Source organism: Xiphophorus hellerii, chromosome 12 (assembly GCF_003331165.1).
Source record: "Xiphophorus hellerii strain 12219 chromosome 12, Xiphophorus_hellerii-4.1, whole genome shotgun sequence".
In the NCBI taxonomy this organism is placed as follows: domain Eukaryota; kingdom Metazoa; phylum Chordata; class Actinopteri; order Cyprinodontiformes; family Poeciliidae; genus Xiphophorus; species Xiphophorus hellerii.
Window position 1 is genome coordinate 13,400,748 of NC_045683.1, and position 21,119 is coordinate 13,421,866.

Sequence of the window (21,119 nt, forward strand, 5' to 3'; positions counted from 1 at the left end):
CTGCTGTTAATGACAAGTATTTTCACTGCTTTCAAAATAAGAGGACAGAAATATATTTTTCTTAAAATATCTGTTTCTATTTGTTTTGATCTGGAGCTGACGTGTCTTATCTTTTTGTAGCAAAATGTTTTTTTTGTTCAGTAAGAAAACTTAGGATTATTCTTTATCTTGTTTATAGGGAGAAAGTTCTGATCCGGGTTTGGACTAAATTATTATTCCAGATCAAACCAAAACAAATCCAAATCACCTGTGTTTGGTAGACATGATTTCTTGGAGTCCTATAACCACATATCCTAAGAGTAGACTAGGGCTGAATATGGAAAATTGCTTTAAAATCATTGGTTGTCAAAAATACATCATGGGTGATGACCAACACTACTAATTTATGGAATTATAAATTAGCCCTCCAAGAATACATGAAAAAACAGAACCCAAGCCTGCTTTTAAGATTAGCCAATTTTCCAGACTTTAACAAATTACATCTTTGGTTGAACATTATGAAATAGTCCTAAAATGTACTTTCTTACCCTAATTCAAAACAAAATAAATAACTGAATCTTGAAGGAGATGAGTAGGTTGATTTCTGAGTTTTCCTGCCTGCTTTTTAAAGACACTGCACACTTGAAAATGTGAATCACAAATGGCCTCAAAAATTGTGCAAGACTCTTTGTTGCCTTTTCTAAGAGGCTTATCTCAGCAGAAAACAGGTCCTCTGCCTCAAACGTTTAATGGTTTGCACAGAGACATGTTTAGCGCTAAAGAAAATATGTATTAAAACAATTTAAAGATGGAGGATTTTGTGTTCTTGTTTTACTTTTAAATGGCTGGTCATTTCTCACCATCAACAACTATTTTATTGTTTCATATTGTCTTTTCCTCCTGTGGCTAATCCTTGGTTCGCTTCTGCTAGCCTAGATCACTATGCTGCACAGAGTTGTTACTCTACCAAAAAAAGGGGGGGGAAGGACACTTGTTTTTCTATTTTAATGTAATTCACTACTTCTGTTATGCTATCTTTGCCACGGCTCTAAAGAATGTTGGAATGCTTGGCGCTTGGGTTACAGCAGTTGCCGAGTGACTGACGCATGAGATGATTGTTAAGACTGCTCACGGATAAGAGAAGGCCCGCCCTTTCAACAATTACTACTACCAAAACAACCCTTCCCCACTCAGTCATTCTCAGGCAGCAGCTCAAGGGAAACAGAGGGGCAGAAAGACCGTCACGTACGTCCTGAGAAACTGGAATCTTATTTCAGCCCTTCGGTGGGGGGAAAAAATAAGCACATGGACTTGAAAGGGAGGCACAGACTAAGGAAGGAGAGCAGCAGTGTGAGTGAGTGCATGGCTGGATTAGGAAAGAGGAAGATCACATGCCGCTCTGGCATGATAGATAAATGCAAGTGAGTGAGAGGGAGAGCCGGGTAACAAACCGACCTGCTGCCGAACCACCAGAGTTTCAGGAGGAGCAGCAGTGTGGAGAACTGTTTAGTCTGGACCACTCTGCTAAGCTGGGGGAAGGACGCTCCATCCGGATCGCTTCAGATCAGCGGCGGCCGGTCAGTGGGATCCCGGTGGCTCGCTGGAGAAGGTGTTTGCTACTTTATGCACACAAGGAGTTTACACATGTCGTCTGTGTGGATGTGGAAGGAAAAATCAGAAGATGAGTATCATTCTTAAGCCTCGGTCTCGCTCCACCAGCTCTTTGAAGAACACGGAGGGGATATGGTAAATTGATAAGAAACTTTATCTTCTAACTCTATTTTTCTTTTTTTTACTATTTTTTTCTATTTGTTGTTAATTGTAGTTACTTTTATTCACATTCTTTTCAGTTTAGGTCTAAATGCTGTCATCCTGCTCCTGTTTACTTCACTAGTGCTTGTTTTTTTTTCTTTGCAAGGCACTACTCATTCTTTTGTCAGAGGATGAGATTGCCTTTGACATCACCATACACTTGCTTTGATGACCCAAGCGTTTCTATCAGCAGGTGAAGCAAAATAGGTTGAGAAAAATAGAGATGCTCCAATCAGAGTGTGGCTGACTTCTGATCCCTGTTATTTGTAAAGACTTAACAAATCACATCCAATTTTAGCTAATTCTGATTTCTTCTCAAAAACTAAAAGAACTTGTCGTTCAGTCAAAATATGTTTCCTGGTATTTGTTCTGTTAGTGGTCATTGTTTTTGCATTGGAGGCTTTATGTTAGAAGCACATGCATTGTGTTTTAAGAGAGCAGCAAAAGTATTTTATTATTTTTAAACAAAGACAAAACAATTATTGAGATGACATTTGAAACTCCAGCATTTTATTTTATTGCTATGCAGTAATGCTAACTCAGCTAGCATTACTGATACAGCAGCCTCTGTGTATTTCCAAACTAATGTACAGTACATCTTCATCTTTAAAACTTTCCAGTTATGAAATGATTTACAAATCCACCTTGATGCGTGATGCATGAAAACAAAAACGATAAAATCACAACTTTTATCTACTTTATTAAACCTTATTGTTTTCTGTTGAAAGTCTTGGTATCTGAAAACCTGAACCAATGTCTAGACATATCTATAGTTCTTTTTAAATAATGTCTTTCATCTCTGTTCTTCATCTGGCCTATTTATTGTACTCCTTACAGATGCTTTAAATAGCTTGCTTTTAATATTCTCACCATTGTAGTGACATTGTTTGCACTGCTGCTAGTATACAGGTGTTGTTAGTTCACTGAAAATGAAAGCAAAGTACAAATGTAGACTTTCCAACCAGAACGTCACAGCTTGTGTTTGGTGAAGTTGAAAATCCTCTGAGTCCAGACAGTTTTTGCATATCTACTGAAAAGCTAAATTTTTCTGTAGTTGACTTCAGGATGCTATACGTATCCCCAGGGGCAGAACTCGCCTTGCCCTTCCCCTCTTGTCTCCTATTCCCTCCTGTTGCAGCTTGTTCTTGCTTGTCAGTAAAAAAGTATGAATTGCAGCTCCAATATTGAAGATGTCGACCCACATATTTTACATTACTCTCTTTCAGAAGGATGGTGACTGAGTACAACTGTGGTTTGTACTCAATTAAAATACAATTAATAATACAATGCTCATAAAGTTGTGGGTTTTTTACAAGAGACGTGTGTTTAAACCTGGTAGAGTCTTATAGTCTCATGTCAGTTTACCAGTCTGCTCTGCAACCTACTCAGCTTTTGTAAAATGAAGACATAGTAACCAGGTCTCACGCTGTTATAGTGCTTCTGCAGGTGTGACATATTACTGTACGTACAGTAAAGTGAGTGGTTATAAAACTGGTTTTAGTAAAAGAGCTGACTGCAAAATGTCTCTTTTATTTTGCTCTTAGTAAAAGCTGAGAATCTGTCAGTGTTTGGTTTGTATGAGCCATCTTTTTGAATGTCTACCAAAAGCAATACTCAGCTGGACAAGGCACACCGCCTACTCCATCTGTCCTGCCCTCCTTTATGCCATTTACTGTTTTGTGGAGGCTTCTTTCATTTAATTCTAACATTGCCTTTTTTCTGTCATGACAGATATCTGAGTGTTTTTAAGATGAAAAATACATCACTGATGCAGTATTATGAAGAGGATCCAAATGTATGTGCTCAAGTCCAGTAAAAACATAAGTGTGTTGTATCACGATGGCTTATATTATGCCCTTACATGCCAGATTAGATGTCTTCAGGTTAACTTGTTTTTTTTGTTGTTGTTTTTTTGCAGAAACTCCATGAACAGCTGTGTGAGGCTGTGCATAGCTATGTAAGACAATGACAAAATTCAGCATAAAGAAATCCAAACAGACCTGTTTGTCTCAACTAGGCAAATAGATGTTTTACAATTACAGACTGTTGGTGTCCATCATTGTGTTTGCAGAATGAACATAGATCAAATCATTAGAAGATGTAAATAGGGAGAAATAAGCAAGAAAAGATGGAAGAAGTGTTAATTTTAATGCTACTGCATCTGACTTTTTTCTAGCCAATGTTACACTTTCAGAAATTTTAAGGTATAATAAACATTGTTATTTAAATTATATTAAATTATTGCCGATATGAAGTTAATGAGGAACATATAATTTGAATGTAAAGTTCAACACTTTAAATTAGTAGCGAATACAAAAACCATTTTTGCAAGAATTCAAAGATGTTAGCTAAGTCAAATGTTAGTTATTCTTGTTTGTCTTGAGTTGTGTCCTGTGAAGGACGCTTTTCTATAATTAGATTTTTTTCTTATTAAAATAACTCCTTAAGTTAAAAGTAATATAGGTCAGTATAAAAATTGCCCTTAGTCTTGTGGTTTAGAAACTTTCTGTGCTGGAGCAAAAAGCTCTAAAGTCAACAGAGCTAATGAGCTGAACATTTTAACCTTGGGGCTGAAGTTGTGATTAGCACATCTTAACTGAGGTTCTCAGAGAAAAGGTTTCAAACATGACCAATCTTTGTAAAATATATGTCAAATTTTATTACTCTTTCAGTAACTGTTTATGATGTAGTGAATCCAGTTGTTTAGGGTTCTCTTTCTTCTTAATATGTGGAATAATACAGAAAACATTTGAGAGAAGGTGATTGCTGGAAAGGATGCAACTAAAGAGGACCGAGGAGAAGTGACTTAGAATAGAGATGGCATAGTACAAAATAATTAACTAAATTAAATAAGTTGAGTAAAATTATCTAAAAAGTTATCAGCCACTTATGTTTAACTTTCTTCATTTAAACTCAGAAATATTGTTTAAAGCGTATCCCCAAAAAATGTTTGCAAACTGTTGCATTAATTTTATGCTAGCGATTTGTTTTAACAGTTTTTGGCAATGACTGAACATCAGGTCAGGCTTTTCATAAGGCATGACAGCATGTAGGTTATTTAATATTTCTTCTAAATTTACCATTTAAGTAGCCCACTCCTAAGATGATGAATAGAATGAAAAATACTGTAGGTTCACAGCTAACTGGACCTCCGGTGTGTATTGGAGCTGAAGTGGCTTGCTTTGCTTTTACCCATACGAACCAAGATGACGGCGCATTACCATGGTGACCTCTTGTGCCTCTCTGTGTCTCATGATTGACTAACTTTTTCTCAGTGTTGCAGCTGCGACAGTAGGTGCTAGAGCAGTGTTGCGGCTGAAGACAAAGATTCATATTATTTATATCTCACAGAGTCTGAAGGAAAGAGAGGGAAAGCAAGCCAGGGAATGAAACACTGCCATTAATAATTGATTTGATTGCATCTTGCTATGCAAAAAAGGTCAACTGAGTAGTACACGTCCTCCAAGCAGTAAAAATTCCTACCAACGTTCCAAGAATTATGGCAAGCTGTTTTAAGGTGATTTTTTTCAGTAAGATTTGCATGAATGATTTTCAGCTGCCAAATATTTATGAATTTATGGTTAGATTTCTCTCCTAATTTTTGAGCCAAAGACAAATTTGGCTATTGCTTAGTGTCGGGTATTGGCAAATCAACATATATCTGCCTTGACTTTTTTTTTTTACTTCTGTGAATACATGTGTGTTTGTGTGGGTGGTCAGTGCAGATAAAGGAAACAGGCGTTGTAGTTATCAGTGAATGGTCAGTCCTTATCTGCTTGGTCCGGTCTGCTTTGTGGTTGATGGCCTTGTCACAAATTCTTTGCCTCCTCCCCCAGTGTTTTCAAACCAGATGGTAAAAGAAGAGAAGTATTTGCCCTGACATGAATAATAATATATTGCAGGTTGTAGGTATGGCTTGCCTTTAACATATAGCCAATCTGCTTTGACCTGCGACAGTGTTACAGTGACTGCTATTTGCTAAAAGAAAAAAAAAGACAACCTCTATCACATGAGGACATCATCCTTTAACATAGAGAAGTACAAGATACTTATATCATAATAATAACAATAAAAATGATATTTTTAAGGGAATTTTTGGAACAATCTTTAATGCATCCAACTGTTTGGACAGTAATAATTCAAGTGGATGGTTTCCAGAGCCAAAATATTTATTTTCTAAATCTTGGTAGATATAAAGCTTACTATTATTTGATTTGTTGCAAGTATTTGTTTACACTGAATATCAACCTAAAATATATTTTTTTGGTGAATTTGGTGAACCCTCACTACCTGCATTTGTATTTGAGGACTAAATATTTGGCAGTCAACCTCAGGCCAGTTACCTGAGCAGACAGCACAACTACATAATTAATTATAACAATAATTAAGTTAATATCAGCCTGTCATAATTGGTGTTATTTTCAGAAGAATACAGCAATAGAAATTTATGATATTCTACTTGAGTGTTGCTTTAAAACAACAAAGTTGAGCAGTCAGTTCTAAATCTTTCTTTGAGTTTCTGTATTGAAATAAAATAATCATATCAAAACTGTGTTAATCAATATGTTCTAATATTTTAGCAGCAGTAGCATAATTGGTTTTCTGTTATAAAGTAATTATATCATGCTATATCTTTTAGTTTTTTGTGTAAAATTTTCACTCAAGGCAATACTTTTATGATAATCTCATAGTAGCTCATTCCTCTGGGACACATAGCTGTCGGTACCCTGACATAAACACTGTGCTGCCATTTTAAAACTGTAGGACATGGACATGCCACAGGACGCAGTGCAACACCTTGCTCATGTCCTTTCCTTCTGTATCCATCTACTTTTCACAGTTCACTCACCTCTTCGTTTTTCCTTGTACTCCTCTTACACCAAAACAGAAAATGGTTAGTTCACTGATTCACTTTCAGCTCCGAGCTGTTACACATAACTACAGGCTGATGGGACAGAGTATAGTGTATCTTTTTAAGCAGATCAGCAAGGATGAGGATAGACGGGATTCTGCTCCACCTGAGGGTGTAGCCATGAGAACAGTGTTGGCCACATTACATAACACGAACATAGTTATGTGTCTCTTTTAAATGTGCAACCAAGTGCAAAGAGTGTGAGGTTTATATAGAACTCAACAGAGAGCATTAAAACAAATAAAAATAAGATCTTATAAACCTGGAATCCCAAATGTTTACAAGCTGTGTGTTAAAGCAGACAGAGGGAAGACGACTCTTGCTTTATTTTTAGAAAGCTATGGACACAAAAGGAAGCAGGCTAGTGAGAAACAGTGAAGAGAAATATTTCTCCCCTCACTGTTAAGCTAACCTCAGAAAGTTTTAACCTTTCTGAGGTTAAAGCTGTAAAAAGAGGATTAATGAATATATATTAATATGTAGTTCATGGAGTTTGATTCCCTGCTTGAGGGACATAATACTGAAATGCTTTGTTTTTTCCATGTTAAAGCCACAATAAGTAGCATATTAATTTTTTTGTCACTTAGTTCTCTATGAATGGTTTCTGTAAGTGTAAAATATGCAGGTTTTTCCTACAGAAGGCTCTGCTGCTGAACTAGAACTCAAAAAGATGTCAAAGTCCTGTTCTTACGTAGTGGAATCACTAAGAGCCACATTTGCAGAATGGCTGTTAAATGTAGGTCGTGTCCCAGAATAATTTGACAGCAGTACCCCACTTCGCCATTTTTAACTAAGTGGATCATTCAGAGTAGACTCAGCGTTTTGGAAATAAGGAGATAAACTAATTCAGTGTTTGAGAGCAAATGTGTGAGGGGGTGATGGAACTATGAAAAGGAATAAAAATGTGAAATTTAACAGCATTGTTAATCCTGAAGAGTCACACAGGAGCTACATTGAAATGTGCAGCTGTTCCCTGTTGTTGTGTAGTTGTTTTTTAATAATAATTTTATCATTTTTGATGTGCTCATAACTGGGAACTCCACCTTGAAATTTGTTACTTAAAACAAACAAACAAACAAAAAAACATCTGCATCGAACCCTGTACCTGCTTTGGGCTGTTTGGTAGAACAACAATCAATAAACAAGAATTTCATAGAATACAAAGCTTTTCATTCAAAATGTTTACAGTAAAATAAAGAAACTGTCTGACATTTTTGTTTTAAAAATAAGTCTTTTCCAGAGTCAAACTACAAAAAATAATAATTATTGTTGTACTGTAGTTGGAATAAGAAGACAGAAAACCTCTAATGAAAATGTTTGAATGGACTGTGATACTTATATTTTCAGGGTCAGTGCATCAGTTGTATTTTAGTCAATTTCTTCTTTGTGAGACATACCATCTATATGCTATTGGTTATTAATCAGGCTTTAACCGTGGCAAATGTCAATGTCGGACATCGGGAAAGTGGGGGGGATGTCCTGTCACCCCACCAGTTCTCAAAACTACACACAAAAATAACTCATAAAAGCCCACACAGGGTCAGTGTGACCTGGTTGGACCGCGCAGAGAAAAAAATTAATAGGGTCCAAATGACCCAATTTCTTAAGACCACGGGAGGGTTGAAGGGTTAAAAGTGATGGAGAATGTTCCCATGGTTCAAAATCTTTTAAAAGGGATAAAAACAGTCTTAGAGTTTTTCCCACTCGCTGAAGTACTAAATAATGTAGCTTTCAGAAAGCAGCCTACACATATTTTGGCTTGGTGAGCTCCCAGGAACCATGAATGGATTCTGTAAATTAAAAGTTTAATTGAGTAGATTGCAAAACAAGAAGAGTATTGGCTATGTTCATTATGACAACTACAGTTCGATCAGCTCTCATTATGGATTTGTTATGCTAAAGCCAACAACAGAAAAATGACATTGGATGATCTTAACAGTTTTAGGATGTTTTTGAAATAACTCAGCACAGTTTTTGCAATTGGATGGTTTTCTCTTTTGGTATCATTATAGATATATTGACACCAAAATTTAGCAACATATTTATTTAAGACTGACAACTTTTGAGAAAAACACCAAGTTTTTAAAGAGGTAGCGATCTCAGAAACACTTACTGCCTGACATCCATCCATCCATTTATTGTCTATACCCGTTATATATATATATATATATATGTATATATATATATATATATATGTTTTTTTTTTACAATTTTTTTATATTGACGTCCAGTGGTATTTTTATTGTAGATTACAACATCAAAGTAATGCTGGATTTGCTGACCTAGTTCAAAAGTATTTCTCTTTAAAAGACACTCACTTAGTCTTCTGTTTATTTCTACTATATAGCCATACAAGTGTTGGCCTTCTTTTCTCTTTTTTTCTTTATCGACTGCTGTCTCAAAGATTTGCTCTATTGGGAGAAAAAAAAACAGGTATTCCAACTATGATGTCAATGTTGGTGCAATACTATGCTAACTTTGCTCCAAAATGTATTTGTTATTCCAGAGGAGGGAGGGTGTGTCTATAGAGTAAAACCACACATGCAGTTTAGGTGAGACTGAGCGTGGGCTTTGACGTCAGAGTGCGATCAGATGTTAAACATATGCTAGAGGCTCTGTGTCGACTCTTTCTCTGTCTCAGTTTGAGATCTTTTCCTTGTTCACATACAGGATGTACTCATTCGTGTGCACTTACCACACAGAGCAGCTGCATGACAAGCTGACCTGTGTTAGCAGTGATGACTTATCTTTCACTGGTGTGAGTTGGGGCTCTCACACTTGCAGTAAAGACAGCAGAAGGATTACTTGGCTTGATAAGAGTGTGAAGATGGGTGATATGAGGGAGGTTCAAACTGATGGGTGCTCTTTGAGAGGGTGGAGAGCAACTTTTGAGAAAAGTTACCAGAGTCATTTTGACTGCAGCACTTTTGTGTGTCTTTTTTTTGTCTAAGAAGAACTTGGAGAGGAGGGCAAGGACAATACAATTGCCCTTTGTTCCAGGCAGGCAGCCAAACTATCCTATTCCCCAACAAAAGCTCACTCTCAGTCAGTTTCTGCCATCAGTTATATCACAGGAAAAAGGTAGATCATTTAGCCCTTCAAGTATTCTGGAAAATATGCTTGGCATGTCCTGTGTTGCAGTGTGGCTTTCGAGGAGCTTGATAAGATGTGACTAAAGCTAGATATTTTACAGATTGCACCAATCACAATTCTGTGGCTAGTTTTTGATCTCCAGTGTTTATAAAGAGGACAGTGATATAATCAGATACAAGAAGAGCATTGACTGTGTTCACGTTAAACTGTATTTAACATATGTTAGAGATTGGTGTGTTTGGTGTGGCTAACATGGCAAAACATCAGTTTTCAGATTCATATGCTACAGAATATAGACATTAACACTGAGTAAAAAGTTGACAACATTTCCAAATCCAGGAATTTTCATGACAAAAAGACATTTAAAGCTCATGAGGAGAACAGAGCAACTTTGCTGTACTCTGCTTGACCTCCTTAATTTCTCAATTTATTTCTTGTTAGATAATGTCAGTTGTACTGTTGGAACTTATCAAGACATACATTTAAGAATGTATCTGTGGATACATTGGCTTTACTTAAAGACTGGCTTTACGTAAAACCCATACTCTCGATTCTCTGCTTTCTCATACAAAGTAGGCAACATATTTCCAAATTTGTGGGTCTTAATTGCCAACTCTTGTTCTATCATCTGGACAAACCAAGCCAGGGTTTACGTCACCTGCAGGCGTTGTGTAACTTTACCTGAAGGAGTCAGGTTTTATCTTGGAGTTAAAGGCAAGGAGCCAGTTTACTTTGAATGAATTCTTTTATTTACACAAGTACATTTATTATCGGGGGACCTTTCACAACATATAACCTGTCTACTGTATATACCATCAAATTTTAAAAAGATTTAATTTCAATAAGTGTTCACTCTGCATATTTTAGGCTGTCACACGTGCACAGGCTTGCACATTCTCTAACAGTATTAGAAGTGAAAAAATGCTGGATTAAAACTTTTGTTTTTATTTGTTATGTATTGCTATGATGGCTATGATAAGATAAGGAGACGTCACCCTCCTGGGTATTACGCATTGTGTTGAGGGGAATCCCACACTGACCTTAGCATCCTCCCCAGACCAGATTATAGGATTGCGTCCCAGCCTTTTCGATGAAGCAGATGTCTCTGTAGATATGCATTAGTCATCACTTGGGTGCACAATCACCTTGGAGACTAAGGAGCTCAGCATGACATCCAAATAGGAAGTGGTGTCACTGGTTAAAAAACACTGCTTAGCTGTGAGTCAGTAGCAGCATCAGAACTGAGGTATTCCCTGTAGCACTGAGGAGAGTTGGAATACAGCATGCTGAGTGTGGTTCTGTGTGAACAGATTTCTATGTTCCGGGACTAGTGAAGAAACCTGCTGTGATCAATTATAAGCCTAAGTGATTGAAAATAGAGTAGGAGCCCACTTTTGGAACCACATTACCATGATTTGATGTCTATATATATATATATATATATATATATATATATATATATATATATATATATATATATATATATACAGTATATATGTATATATAGAATAGAATAGAATAGAATTCAACTTTATTGTCATTGCACTGTCACAAGTACAAGCAACGAGATGTAGTTTGCATCTATCCAGAAGTGCTCTACGAGATATAAATATTTATTTACAGATGTACAAGACTATGTATGTATGGACTATAAGGGGTTATAGCAAGAGATATAGATATTGTGTATAAATATAAATATGGGAGCTATATGCACAGATTATACAGAATATACAAGAATGCTAGGGAATGGATTATAGATAAATAATGGCAGATAAAATTTACAGGTTGTATGTGTGTGTGAAGAAAACAGTCCGTGATGTGTGTGTGTGTGAGGATAGTCCATGTGTTATTGTTGTATGAGAGGATAGGGGAGTACAGTCCTTATAGTTTATGTTTTATATATATATATATATATATATATATATATATATATATATATATATATATATATATATATATATATATATATATATATATATACCAGCACTTTATACAACATCATAGATAAGTCACACTCAACACTTAAATTCCAGACATATTCAAAATGTTGAATAATATTGAACAGTGCTGCCATATAAAGATAACTACAATGCTTTGTAAAATATTTATGCCCAATGACCAATGGATTGCAAATTTTACTGTTTTTAGTTAATTATTTACACACCCACTAAAAAAATAAAAAAAACTGTTCATATTTTAATACCCTTTTTCCTTCTTCTTTTTTTGTGCCTGCAGTTTTGATGTGGACAATGGCACGTCATCAGGTCGAAGCCCCCTGGACCCAATGGCCAGCCCAGGCTCAGGCCTCATCCTGCAGGCCAACTTTGTCCACAGCCAGCGGAGAGAGTCGTTCCTCTACCGCTCGGACAGCGACTACGACCTCTCCCCCAAGTCCATGTCCCGAAACTCCTCCATTGCCAGTGACATGTGAGTGGCACAAAGATGTTCCTTTCATTTATAACACTTAGACAATCCACCCAAATAAAATGTACATCTGTTAATCTCAGCGGGGGCTTTTGTGTTTTGGTGAATCTGTCACAGCTGGATGTTTTAAGGACCCGTTCTAGACCTCAGGGGAAGAGTGCACGAGCAGCAGATGGTTGTGTGGTGTCACATATCCTAACACTAACTCATGCCCATTTAATTGAGTAAGCATGTGGTGCAAACACATTTTGATGATATGCAGCATCTTTCTGAAATAATGGCCTAAGTCATTTTTTGCCAAAATATGATTTAGGCAAAAAAGGAAAAGAAAAAGTGACCCTTTTGGCAAAATATGACTTAAACCATTATTTTAGGAAGTTGACAATATGAACTTTGTACTAAAGTAGTTTTATTTTAAGTTTTTGAATGGTCTTACACAAGATATCAGGCTTTTTTTAAGTTCATTTAGCTAAATCTCTTTATTTTTTGTGTTTTAGGAGCACAGGTAAAGCTATCATCTCATTTGATTTTTATCCCACAAATACCAGTTCACATGCTGAAAGTACAAATGAATGAAATGTTGTAGCTGTGGTGTTTGTGCAACAGGGATAGTCATTGTCATAGTAACACACACCTGTTCCCCTGCACATGTTGTCAGTCCGTGTGTATCTTTGTCTTCAGTTTATTGGTTACATCAGTAGTAGCTGTAGTTTCCCTTTTGGGTTGGTATCAACTTTAATCAAGGCTTTTCAACTTAACCTTATTGAGCCTCAAACTTTAGGTAACCACTTGACACTCAAGGCAATCAATGCAGTTAAATCAAACATGTGTGATATTAATATTTAATCTGTAAAGTTAAATTTCAACCAAAAGTTGAAAGTGCACCAAAAGTGCTTAAGCCTTGAAGTCAAAGTCACATTTTTTCAATAGCACATTTAAAAACAACAGTTGACCAAAGTGCTGGGCAGCTAACGTAACAAAATAATTGAGTAATTGATAATAGTCAATTGTTGTCTGATTAAGACATCTCAGCGAAAAACAACTTGAAATAATCAGAACTTTTCCTTTAAAAGAAGAGAAGGAAAGCAATGGGAAAAAGGTTAGGAATGTTTTCACAGGTGCATAGGAGCTAGCATTCTTCACAGCAGCCTTGCTGTGATTAAGCACAAAAAGTAGGTTCTGATGCTATTTTTTCTGATAACATTTTCTGATATTTTCCAATGTATTTGATATTTTTCTTAATGTATTTTCACTATGCTTGCTCCCCCTCCATTCCAGAATACATTTTAAACTTTCATTATTTGTTTTTAAAACAAAGTTATTTATCAAAGTTATTGAGCTTTTCTGTTTGCAGCAGGTCTTTGAGCTCAGACAGTTACTTACTGTTCCACAGTACAAACATTGGGGTGACAGAGCTTTTTCCTATCCCATATCTGCAGCTCAATAGGTTCCAGAGCACAACATATTGTCAAATTTCAGCAATATGGGAGTTTCCACTAATATAGACTCCACTTTCTTTATTTCTTTCAGTCATGGTGACGATATGATTGTAACGCCATTTGCACAGGTATGTGAATTTGTCTTTTCTTATTTTGCATTTTGTGATGCCTGATTAAATCCTAATCAATCGTATCCCGCTCTCAGGTTCTTGCAAGCTTGAGGACCGTACGGAACAACTTTGGTGCATTAACCAATCTACAGCAAGACAGAGCATCTAATAAGTAAGTTGCTTTCATTACTTATGATTACTGAGATAAAATGAGTGGCATGATGCAGCCCCTAATTTCTAGATGATTCCAACCTTAAACATCCGAACATGTAGGAGATATTTTACTAGCTTCTAAACATGTAAACAAGTTATCCAACGCATTTATATTCTACAAAAAGTTGACCAGTTTGCTTAGTCGGGGATGTTGTAGAAATACAGTAGAGCAGTGAGGTGATTCACAGTGGTTATTATTTTCATAGGATTATAAAACACTGAAGGCACAGTTATTAAATTCATGTTGTATTTCAGCCAGTGGATCCCTCAAACACACTCATCTTGTACAGTTGGCTGTGTCTGCCCTCTGCTGTTCATTTTTAGTACTGCAATAGCTCCTTAAGTGATTTCTTTACAGTAGCTCCAAACAGTCAAGGTTCTTTGCATTTACTGAGCCAATGCTAGATGTTGTTTTTCTTTGTTATGGATTGTGTTTCAATATTCTACAAAATGTTAGAATTTTAAAGTGACGCAATATTATGTGCCTGTTTATGACAGGAGATCACCCATGTGTAACCCACCCCCTATCACCAAGACCACCTTTACAGGTAAGACATTTAAACAAGAAATGTAATGAGAAAATTGTTATTTCAATGTTATACACTATACTTATTTTCGCGAGCAGATCTTCTCATCCTTTGTTTCCATCCTTATAAATATTCAGGTTTCATTTGAAAAAGAGATTTCCTTTTTTTTTTTTTACTATTGATTTACTTTTTCAAATTCTAAGAACTGCTTAGACACATGACAAGACCATTCATATTCATGGTGATCAAGTATAATTTTTTTTGTAGACATAGACATATCAATGCCAACATAAAAGAGTCATTAGTTATTGAATGTGTATTCACAGCTGTCCTTTAGACAGTCATCTTTCACTGCACAACCTGTCTGGTCTCTTCTGAATGGGTTTTCTGAGGATGGCATTGTGCAAACTGTATCAGATGGCTAGAAAAGATTCACCCTTGACAGTACAACACTTTCAGTAGCTGCTCATGTTTGCCAAGACTCTCCATATGACTTTCAAAACCGATAAACCTTTCACATTTCCCATTTAGTATAAGGATCATGATAGCAAAGAACCTCCGCAGAACCAAAAAAAAAAGCACTTTTACATAAAAGTGAAAATATTTACTGGTTTTAGTACAAAAGTAAAAAACAGGGTACTCAAAATAGAGAATGTGTCACATTTCCCTTCAACATTAAAAATATATCTAAAGCAGTTCTCTGAGTGTCACATCTGAAATCATTCATGACCTGCCTATATATTGGGGTCCCAGTGACATTGTGCTATATTTAGCACACAATCCTATTGCTGCAAGCCATTATTGCTCCTGCCATAAAGTGGTGACAGCTGTGAGTCATGGGCATCATTACATCAGAGTATTGACCGATCATCATGTCCAAAAGCATACTGACTGTGCAACAAGCCAGCTTGCAGAGCAAAGCAATATAAGAGCATAATTAATATTATCTCAATGATTTTCCCAGGAGCAATAAAGTTGCAATTTGATTTGAGGATCTTGGGGTTTTCTAGTTTTATTAGATTTACTTGTTGAAATACATTAGGAAATTTAAAAAAACTATCTACCTAAGTCTGAACTAACCTAGATTATGATAATATACAGTATGTACCTCTGTATGTTTTTGGAAGGTGTTTCCATAATAAATTAATATAAAGTGGCAGGATTATGTAGAGGAAGAGAAACAATGCATGGTTTGCAAAACTTTTTGTGCAAATAAAAATCTGAAAAGTGTGCTTTGCATTTATATTCAGCACCCTACAAAATGTTGGTAAAAGGAAAAACTGTGTTTTATTTTCCTTCATTATTCAGCACAGTGAAGTTTGTGGTTAAAATGTGTCAGAGTTCACATGCTTTTACCTTGATCAAGGGTCAGGGTTCCTCCTTTTCTTGGCTTGTCCCTTTCCTCCCCTCCTGTTACTCTTTGAATGTCATTCCTTTCCATTGCCAGTCCATCTCTGCTGTTAAGCTGTTCCATAGTTTGGCTCCAGCCCTGCGTCTGTGCAGCAGAGTGGCCTCTCCGAGCGCCGGTGTCTGATGTCGCACTAAGCATGAGAAGAATGTCATTGACGTCAGTGCAGTTGCTGTCAGAAAGAGTAGCACCCGAGCCACTGACACCACACTGGGGGAGAAAGACGGTGACACAAAAAAAGGGAGGCTGAAAGGTTGAAAGAAGAGAGGCAAAAAAAGGGGGGGCCAAAAGGAAGGACGAGCAGTGGAGGAAGCATAAAATGCAAGAAAGGGAAAGAGAATGTGTTAAAGGCAGTGAAGCAGGAGAGACTGGACTTTTGCATATGAGATGATAAAGATTTAGAGGTAGAGTCAAGAGTAACAAAAAATGATCCTTTCAAAAATGCGCAAGGATGCAGCAGTCCTTTCTGAACATATTGTATAATCTAAAAACACATTTCAGATTAATTATACCAAAATTGTTCTTATAATTCAAAATATTCATGAGATAAAATGTACACATGCAATTGCAGCAACAAGACATCAGTAATTGAATGTAAAAAAAAAGCAACAGAAATTCCACATGTTTAGTACTGCTGCTACATTTAGGCATACAAATAAATGTTGACTGAAATACTGAAATAATACATCTCCCATCCTCTTAACCACCACCTCCTTTCACAAAGTATTAAAATCCTTTGCTTTCTTCTTTATGAAGGGAATCAGTACAAACTGGTGTCTGGTAAGGTGACATTTTCTCTTCTGTTTTGAGACAAAATGAAAACAGAAAAATTTGTCATGTGGAAAGCTTGTGATGCTGAGACTCTCATCATATTGTTGTCAACTACCTCTCTGTTGTTTCTGGTGTTTGTATGCTGAGCACATATATGCATGCACACACACAGAGCGTTTGGAGCTGCAAGCTCTGACTCCTCTTCTTATTTTTATTTTTATCCACTCCATGTTTTGTGTGCCTCCCTTCCCCGTCCACGGCTCAGTCCTCTCAGGCTTTAGGTACAGCTTGGGGAGAGCAGCACGTTTGGCTACCAGGGACGCCGAAGCAACAGCAGCCCAACCTTCTTACCCCCCCCCCACCTACTTACACAGCATCTGTAGGATACACCATCCGGCACAGACACACAGCTCCAGCTTGTACCCACTTGCTTCTTGGATACTGTGGATGTTTTTTTGGGGGGGGGGTTTATTGGCAGGGGGGCAAAGGAGACAAAACCAGGATGTGTTATGGGTAGCTTTTCAGCTGGTGTGAGTGTGTATGTGTATACATGTGTGTCTGCTTGCTTCCGAGTGTATGTGTTTGTGTGAAATGTCTTTGTACTGTTTGACCATGTCTTGGTGCAGTGGACATGCTTGGTCTGTACTGGACCGTTGGACTCTTGTGGACGCTGACTGACTCTGAGGTGCTCACCGGATCATCTTCTTCCCATCATCCCTGTCTCCTCTCTGTCCATCCAATAGCAGACATGGGCCTGCTAAACAGACTGTTGTTCATCCTGCTACATGACTGGAATTACACATCCTCTAAAAATGAGAGAATACACTCTCAACATCTCGCTGTGTACGGCTGCTCATGAATGAGTCTGACAAGTTTCTATATTCCTACTGCTGTTGCATTTAGTCCGTGTCAACATCTGCTGAGGCTTAACATCTGTTCAAAGAACTAACAGGGTGGCAGATCGCCACCCGTCGACAACCACAACACTCCAGGGGACTGTAGCTGAGTTTGCATTTAAGGAAAAATCCGAGGTTGAGAGTGCAGAACTGAACTTTTTGCAAAAAGTCAGCAAAGTTTGCTCAAGCTGTGCTGCAAGGTGGCATACAAAGGCAGAGAAGGCCCCTCTCCCAGGCCGTCACCGCTGGCTCACCTGTTCCATTATGAAGAGTCACCCATACGTTTACTCGGGGTATCCCAGCTTAACCGTTTGTAGGGTGGGAGACCCCGGACCGGCCTCTCGTCCTCTGAAGCGGGCCCTCACTGACCCGTTGCCCTCCTGTCTTGCCCCTGCAGAGGAGGCCTACCAAAAACTGGCCACCGAAACCCTGGAGGAGCTGGACTGGTGCCTGGACCAGCTGGAGACGCTGCAGACAAGACACTCGGTCAGCGAGATGGCCTCAAACAAGGTAAGGATGTGAAAAATGTTTTTCCGCTGTTTGATATTTATCTCTTTGCAATGTCTGTTGATAAGATCAAATAATAATTTTAAAATTAATATGCTAAGCTGTTCAAAACATGGACAAGCTGCTCAAAGAATTAACTAAAATATTTTTGTTTGTTATTGGTCATCAAGATGCCTATCTGAACTTGTCCACTGAAGTTTGTAAGTTGGGTGTGATGGTATATATAGATGGTATTCAGGATTCTATATGTGTGTTCCATACTTCGCGTCTATTAGAGTTGCACTGTTGCAAATATCTGTAAGCAAGGTCTGCTACAAAGATCCAATGATCAAATTTGACTGGCCAAAATTTGCTGACTTTAATTTTGTAAAGTTTTGACCTCCAGATACAGATTTTAAATGATTCCAGTTTCTTTTTAGGCACTAAAATAATATGTAAGAACAGCATTGTACAAATTTTCTGTAAAGAAAGATTTTATTACTACTTTATAACAAGGGCGAAGTGATTAAAAGTTGGCATTTTAAATTTTAAAGTTATACAATTATTATGACTCCCTTATGTTCAAGGTTTCCCACAAGAAACCAACATTTCAACATTCCTGCTTGTTCCATAACTCATAGAGGCTATCAGCCTTCCTGTTGTCCACTGAAAAGTATTGCTCACTCTCTTGTAGCCTTAATAAACCTCAGACATGTCTCTGTGTGTCGTAGAAATTTTATTTCCCTTTTAAATATTATGTAATATCTCTGTGGTTCCTCTTTATTTTAAATCACTCAAATCTCCACCCTGCAGTGTGTAGCCAGACTAGTGATGTCTAGTTGTTATGTTTGCTGATAGGAAAAAGATTGGATTTCTGAGTTTCTGACTGTCAATTGACCCTAAAATTAGACTGTTTTTCTGTATTAGATAACTGTATGCTGAGGTTGCTCAAAATTGAGGGTGATCTCAATCCTCTTCAATTAATTTAGGAAAGAAAATTCATTTTTTATTTGCTGTCAGTCCGACACCTTTTCCAAGGACACTCCTCTTACATATACTCTGTTGAGTGCTGCATATGCTGGTATGTTGTCATAGACAATAATGTAGTTGTTCAATTGCTCACATGCAGTGTTCCTGTTAGCATAATGCTCATGATCAGCGCATCTTGATAAATAAAGAAAAGAACAGAAAGCTCTGGTACATCATGCACTGTTGATTTTATTGACTGTAGTATGCGTGGTGGCTATCAGTGCAGTATTACTTAAATAATGTCCCCCTGTTTGAGTGTTAGCCTGTTAGGTAGAGATTGAACATGCTCAAGCTGCCATGACCTGCTACTCTGTAGCGCATCAACATCAAAAGTGAAATTGTTTGTGTTGTTTTCATGTATCTTAGTGATAGCATTGTCATGCAGGCAGGGAGTCCAGGTATGAGCATGCTCAGTTGCCTCCTGTGTGTGTGTGTGTGTGTGTGTGGAAGGAGGTTGCTGCGTCGCTTTGAATGCTGATGAGCACTGGGTCCTCGTGATGTCACGCGCCGTGATGTCACAAGACCAGAGATGAGGAGAGATGGCGAGGGCAGACAAGACAAAGGACTTGCACAGTGTTCACCTCTAATATTAGCCCATCCACAACTTGGACTCATTTAAACATGAGATTTCTAAAAGAGATGAGAAATCAAGAGTACAGCTCTGCCTCACCGTCGCTCACCAACAGAGCTATCTCCAGTTGTCATGGTAACAGCCACAGGCCCGGCCGCCCTGCTATCTCTCCACTAACTCACATACATACACAAACATCACAGGTAGCGAATGCATCTTTGGTGATCACCTGGTGTCTGAGACCTGCAAACTTTTTATTTTATTTTTATTTTTTTGTTTCTCAACATAACTCTTCAGACATTTATGAAGGAACGTTAGAGATTGAAAGAAAACAATCAACCTGAATTCCCTTAAAATAAATGGATACAATTGCAGCAAAACTAGCCTTCATTTTCTTGAATTTCGAATCTTTAACTATATTAATAAAAAACCTGCATGATGATGCAAGTTGTGCCCTAAAACTGTTGCGTTACTTAACGGCAGGCTGTATTCACGAAGGGCATGCTTCCTGTAGTTTTTCACATTTCAAACACTAGCTTTACATTCATGTTGTATTTATTTTAAAGTATTCAATCAATCGTTTTAATTGATGAGGGCTCTGTTTTAGAGTGATCCTTTGTGTTTGGCTCTAAATCTTTTTCTGCCTGTGCTGAGAGAACACTGTGTGCTGCTTAAGTCTGATCGTCAGTTTTGGAGGTCACTGTAGATAAAAGGGGAGAGATTTTAGAAAGTGTCACTTTGACCTATTTTAAAGGATAAATAGGGATTTTCACTGAATGCTTGGTTTTTCTTTTTTCATAATTGGTGATGCATATGAGCATGAAGCCCATAATCCAATGTTCTGAAAGAAAATTTAACATTTTCTAGGGATGACCCACTTTAGATTTCTTTAATATCATCTGAGTTCTTGAAAAATATTTGAAAATGTTATTGTCCATTTTTCATTTAAATTTTCATCTAATAGTTCAAAATAAGGGAATAAGGCCTTTATCTGCTGTTTTGCACTTCTCTTGAGTTTTTGTCCAGCTCATTGATTATTTTGCTTTTTATGTTACTAACAAATTAACACCCACAGTCAAACTTCAAAAAGGTCACTTAACCCTTTTAGATCATTCTTACTTCTGTTCATATTGTCTGAATTGAGATGCCAAAGAAGCAACAGTTTCTATTTTGTCAATTTGTGAAAATTAAGTGTAAAAACCATTTTGATTGTTAGGATTTTTTTTATTTATTGATAAAGTTACTCCATAAAAACAAGAAGCACTGAAATTAGACTGAGTATACCAACATTTCAACTAAATCCAATAAACAGAGGTGCAGTGACAACACCGCTTTAACATTCAATATATTGCTTATATTTGTTTGTGTTTATGTCTCTTTAGCTCTTCTAATTATTAAAGAATAGTGCTTGAGCATACTCATTTTCATTTTGTGAAATTTTTGAAGTAT

The 21,119-nt window shown here is 37.1% G+C and overlaps 1 protein-coding gene across 5 annotated transcripts in view; it reads left to right on the forward strand.

Moving 5' to 3' along the window:
* pde4d (phosphodiesterase 4D, cAMP-specific) overlaps positions 1-21,119 on the forward strand; it is a 210,727-nt gene that overhangs the window by 176,513 nt on the left and 13,095 nt on the right. For 4 of the 5 annotated variants that reach the window (XM_032578259.1, XM_032578258.1, XM_032578260.1 and 1 more), the window contains 5 exons: positions 12,032-12,223; positions 13,751-13,787; positions 13,865-13,941; positions 14,481-14,530; positions 17,982-18,094. In XM_032578259.1, coding sequence (XP_032434150.1) covers positions 12,032-12,223; positions 13,751-13,787; positions 13,865-13,941; positions 14,481-14,530; positions 17,982-18,094 — 469 coding nt within the window. Of the gene's footprint in view, positions 1-1,284; positions 1,726-12,031; positions 12,224-13,750; positions 13,788-13,864; positions 13,942-14,480; positions 14,531-17,981; positions 18,095-21,119 lie in introns of those variants that run through there. The other variant, XM_032578262.1, reaches the window with a different exon arrangement.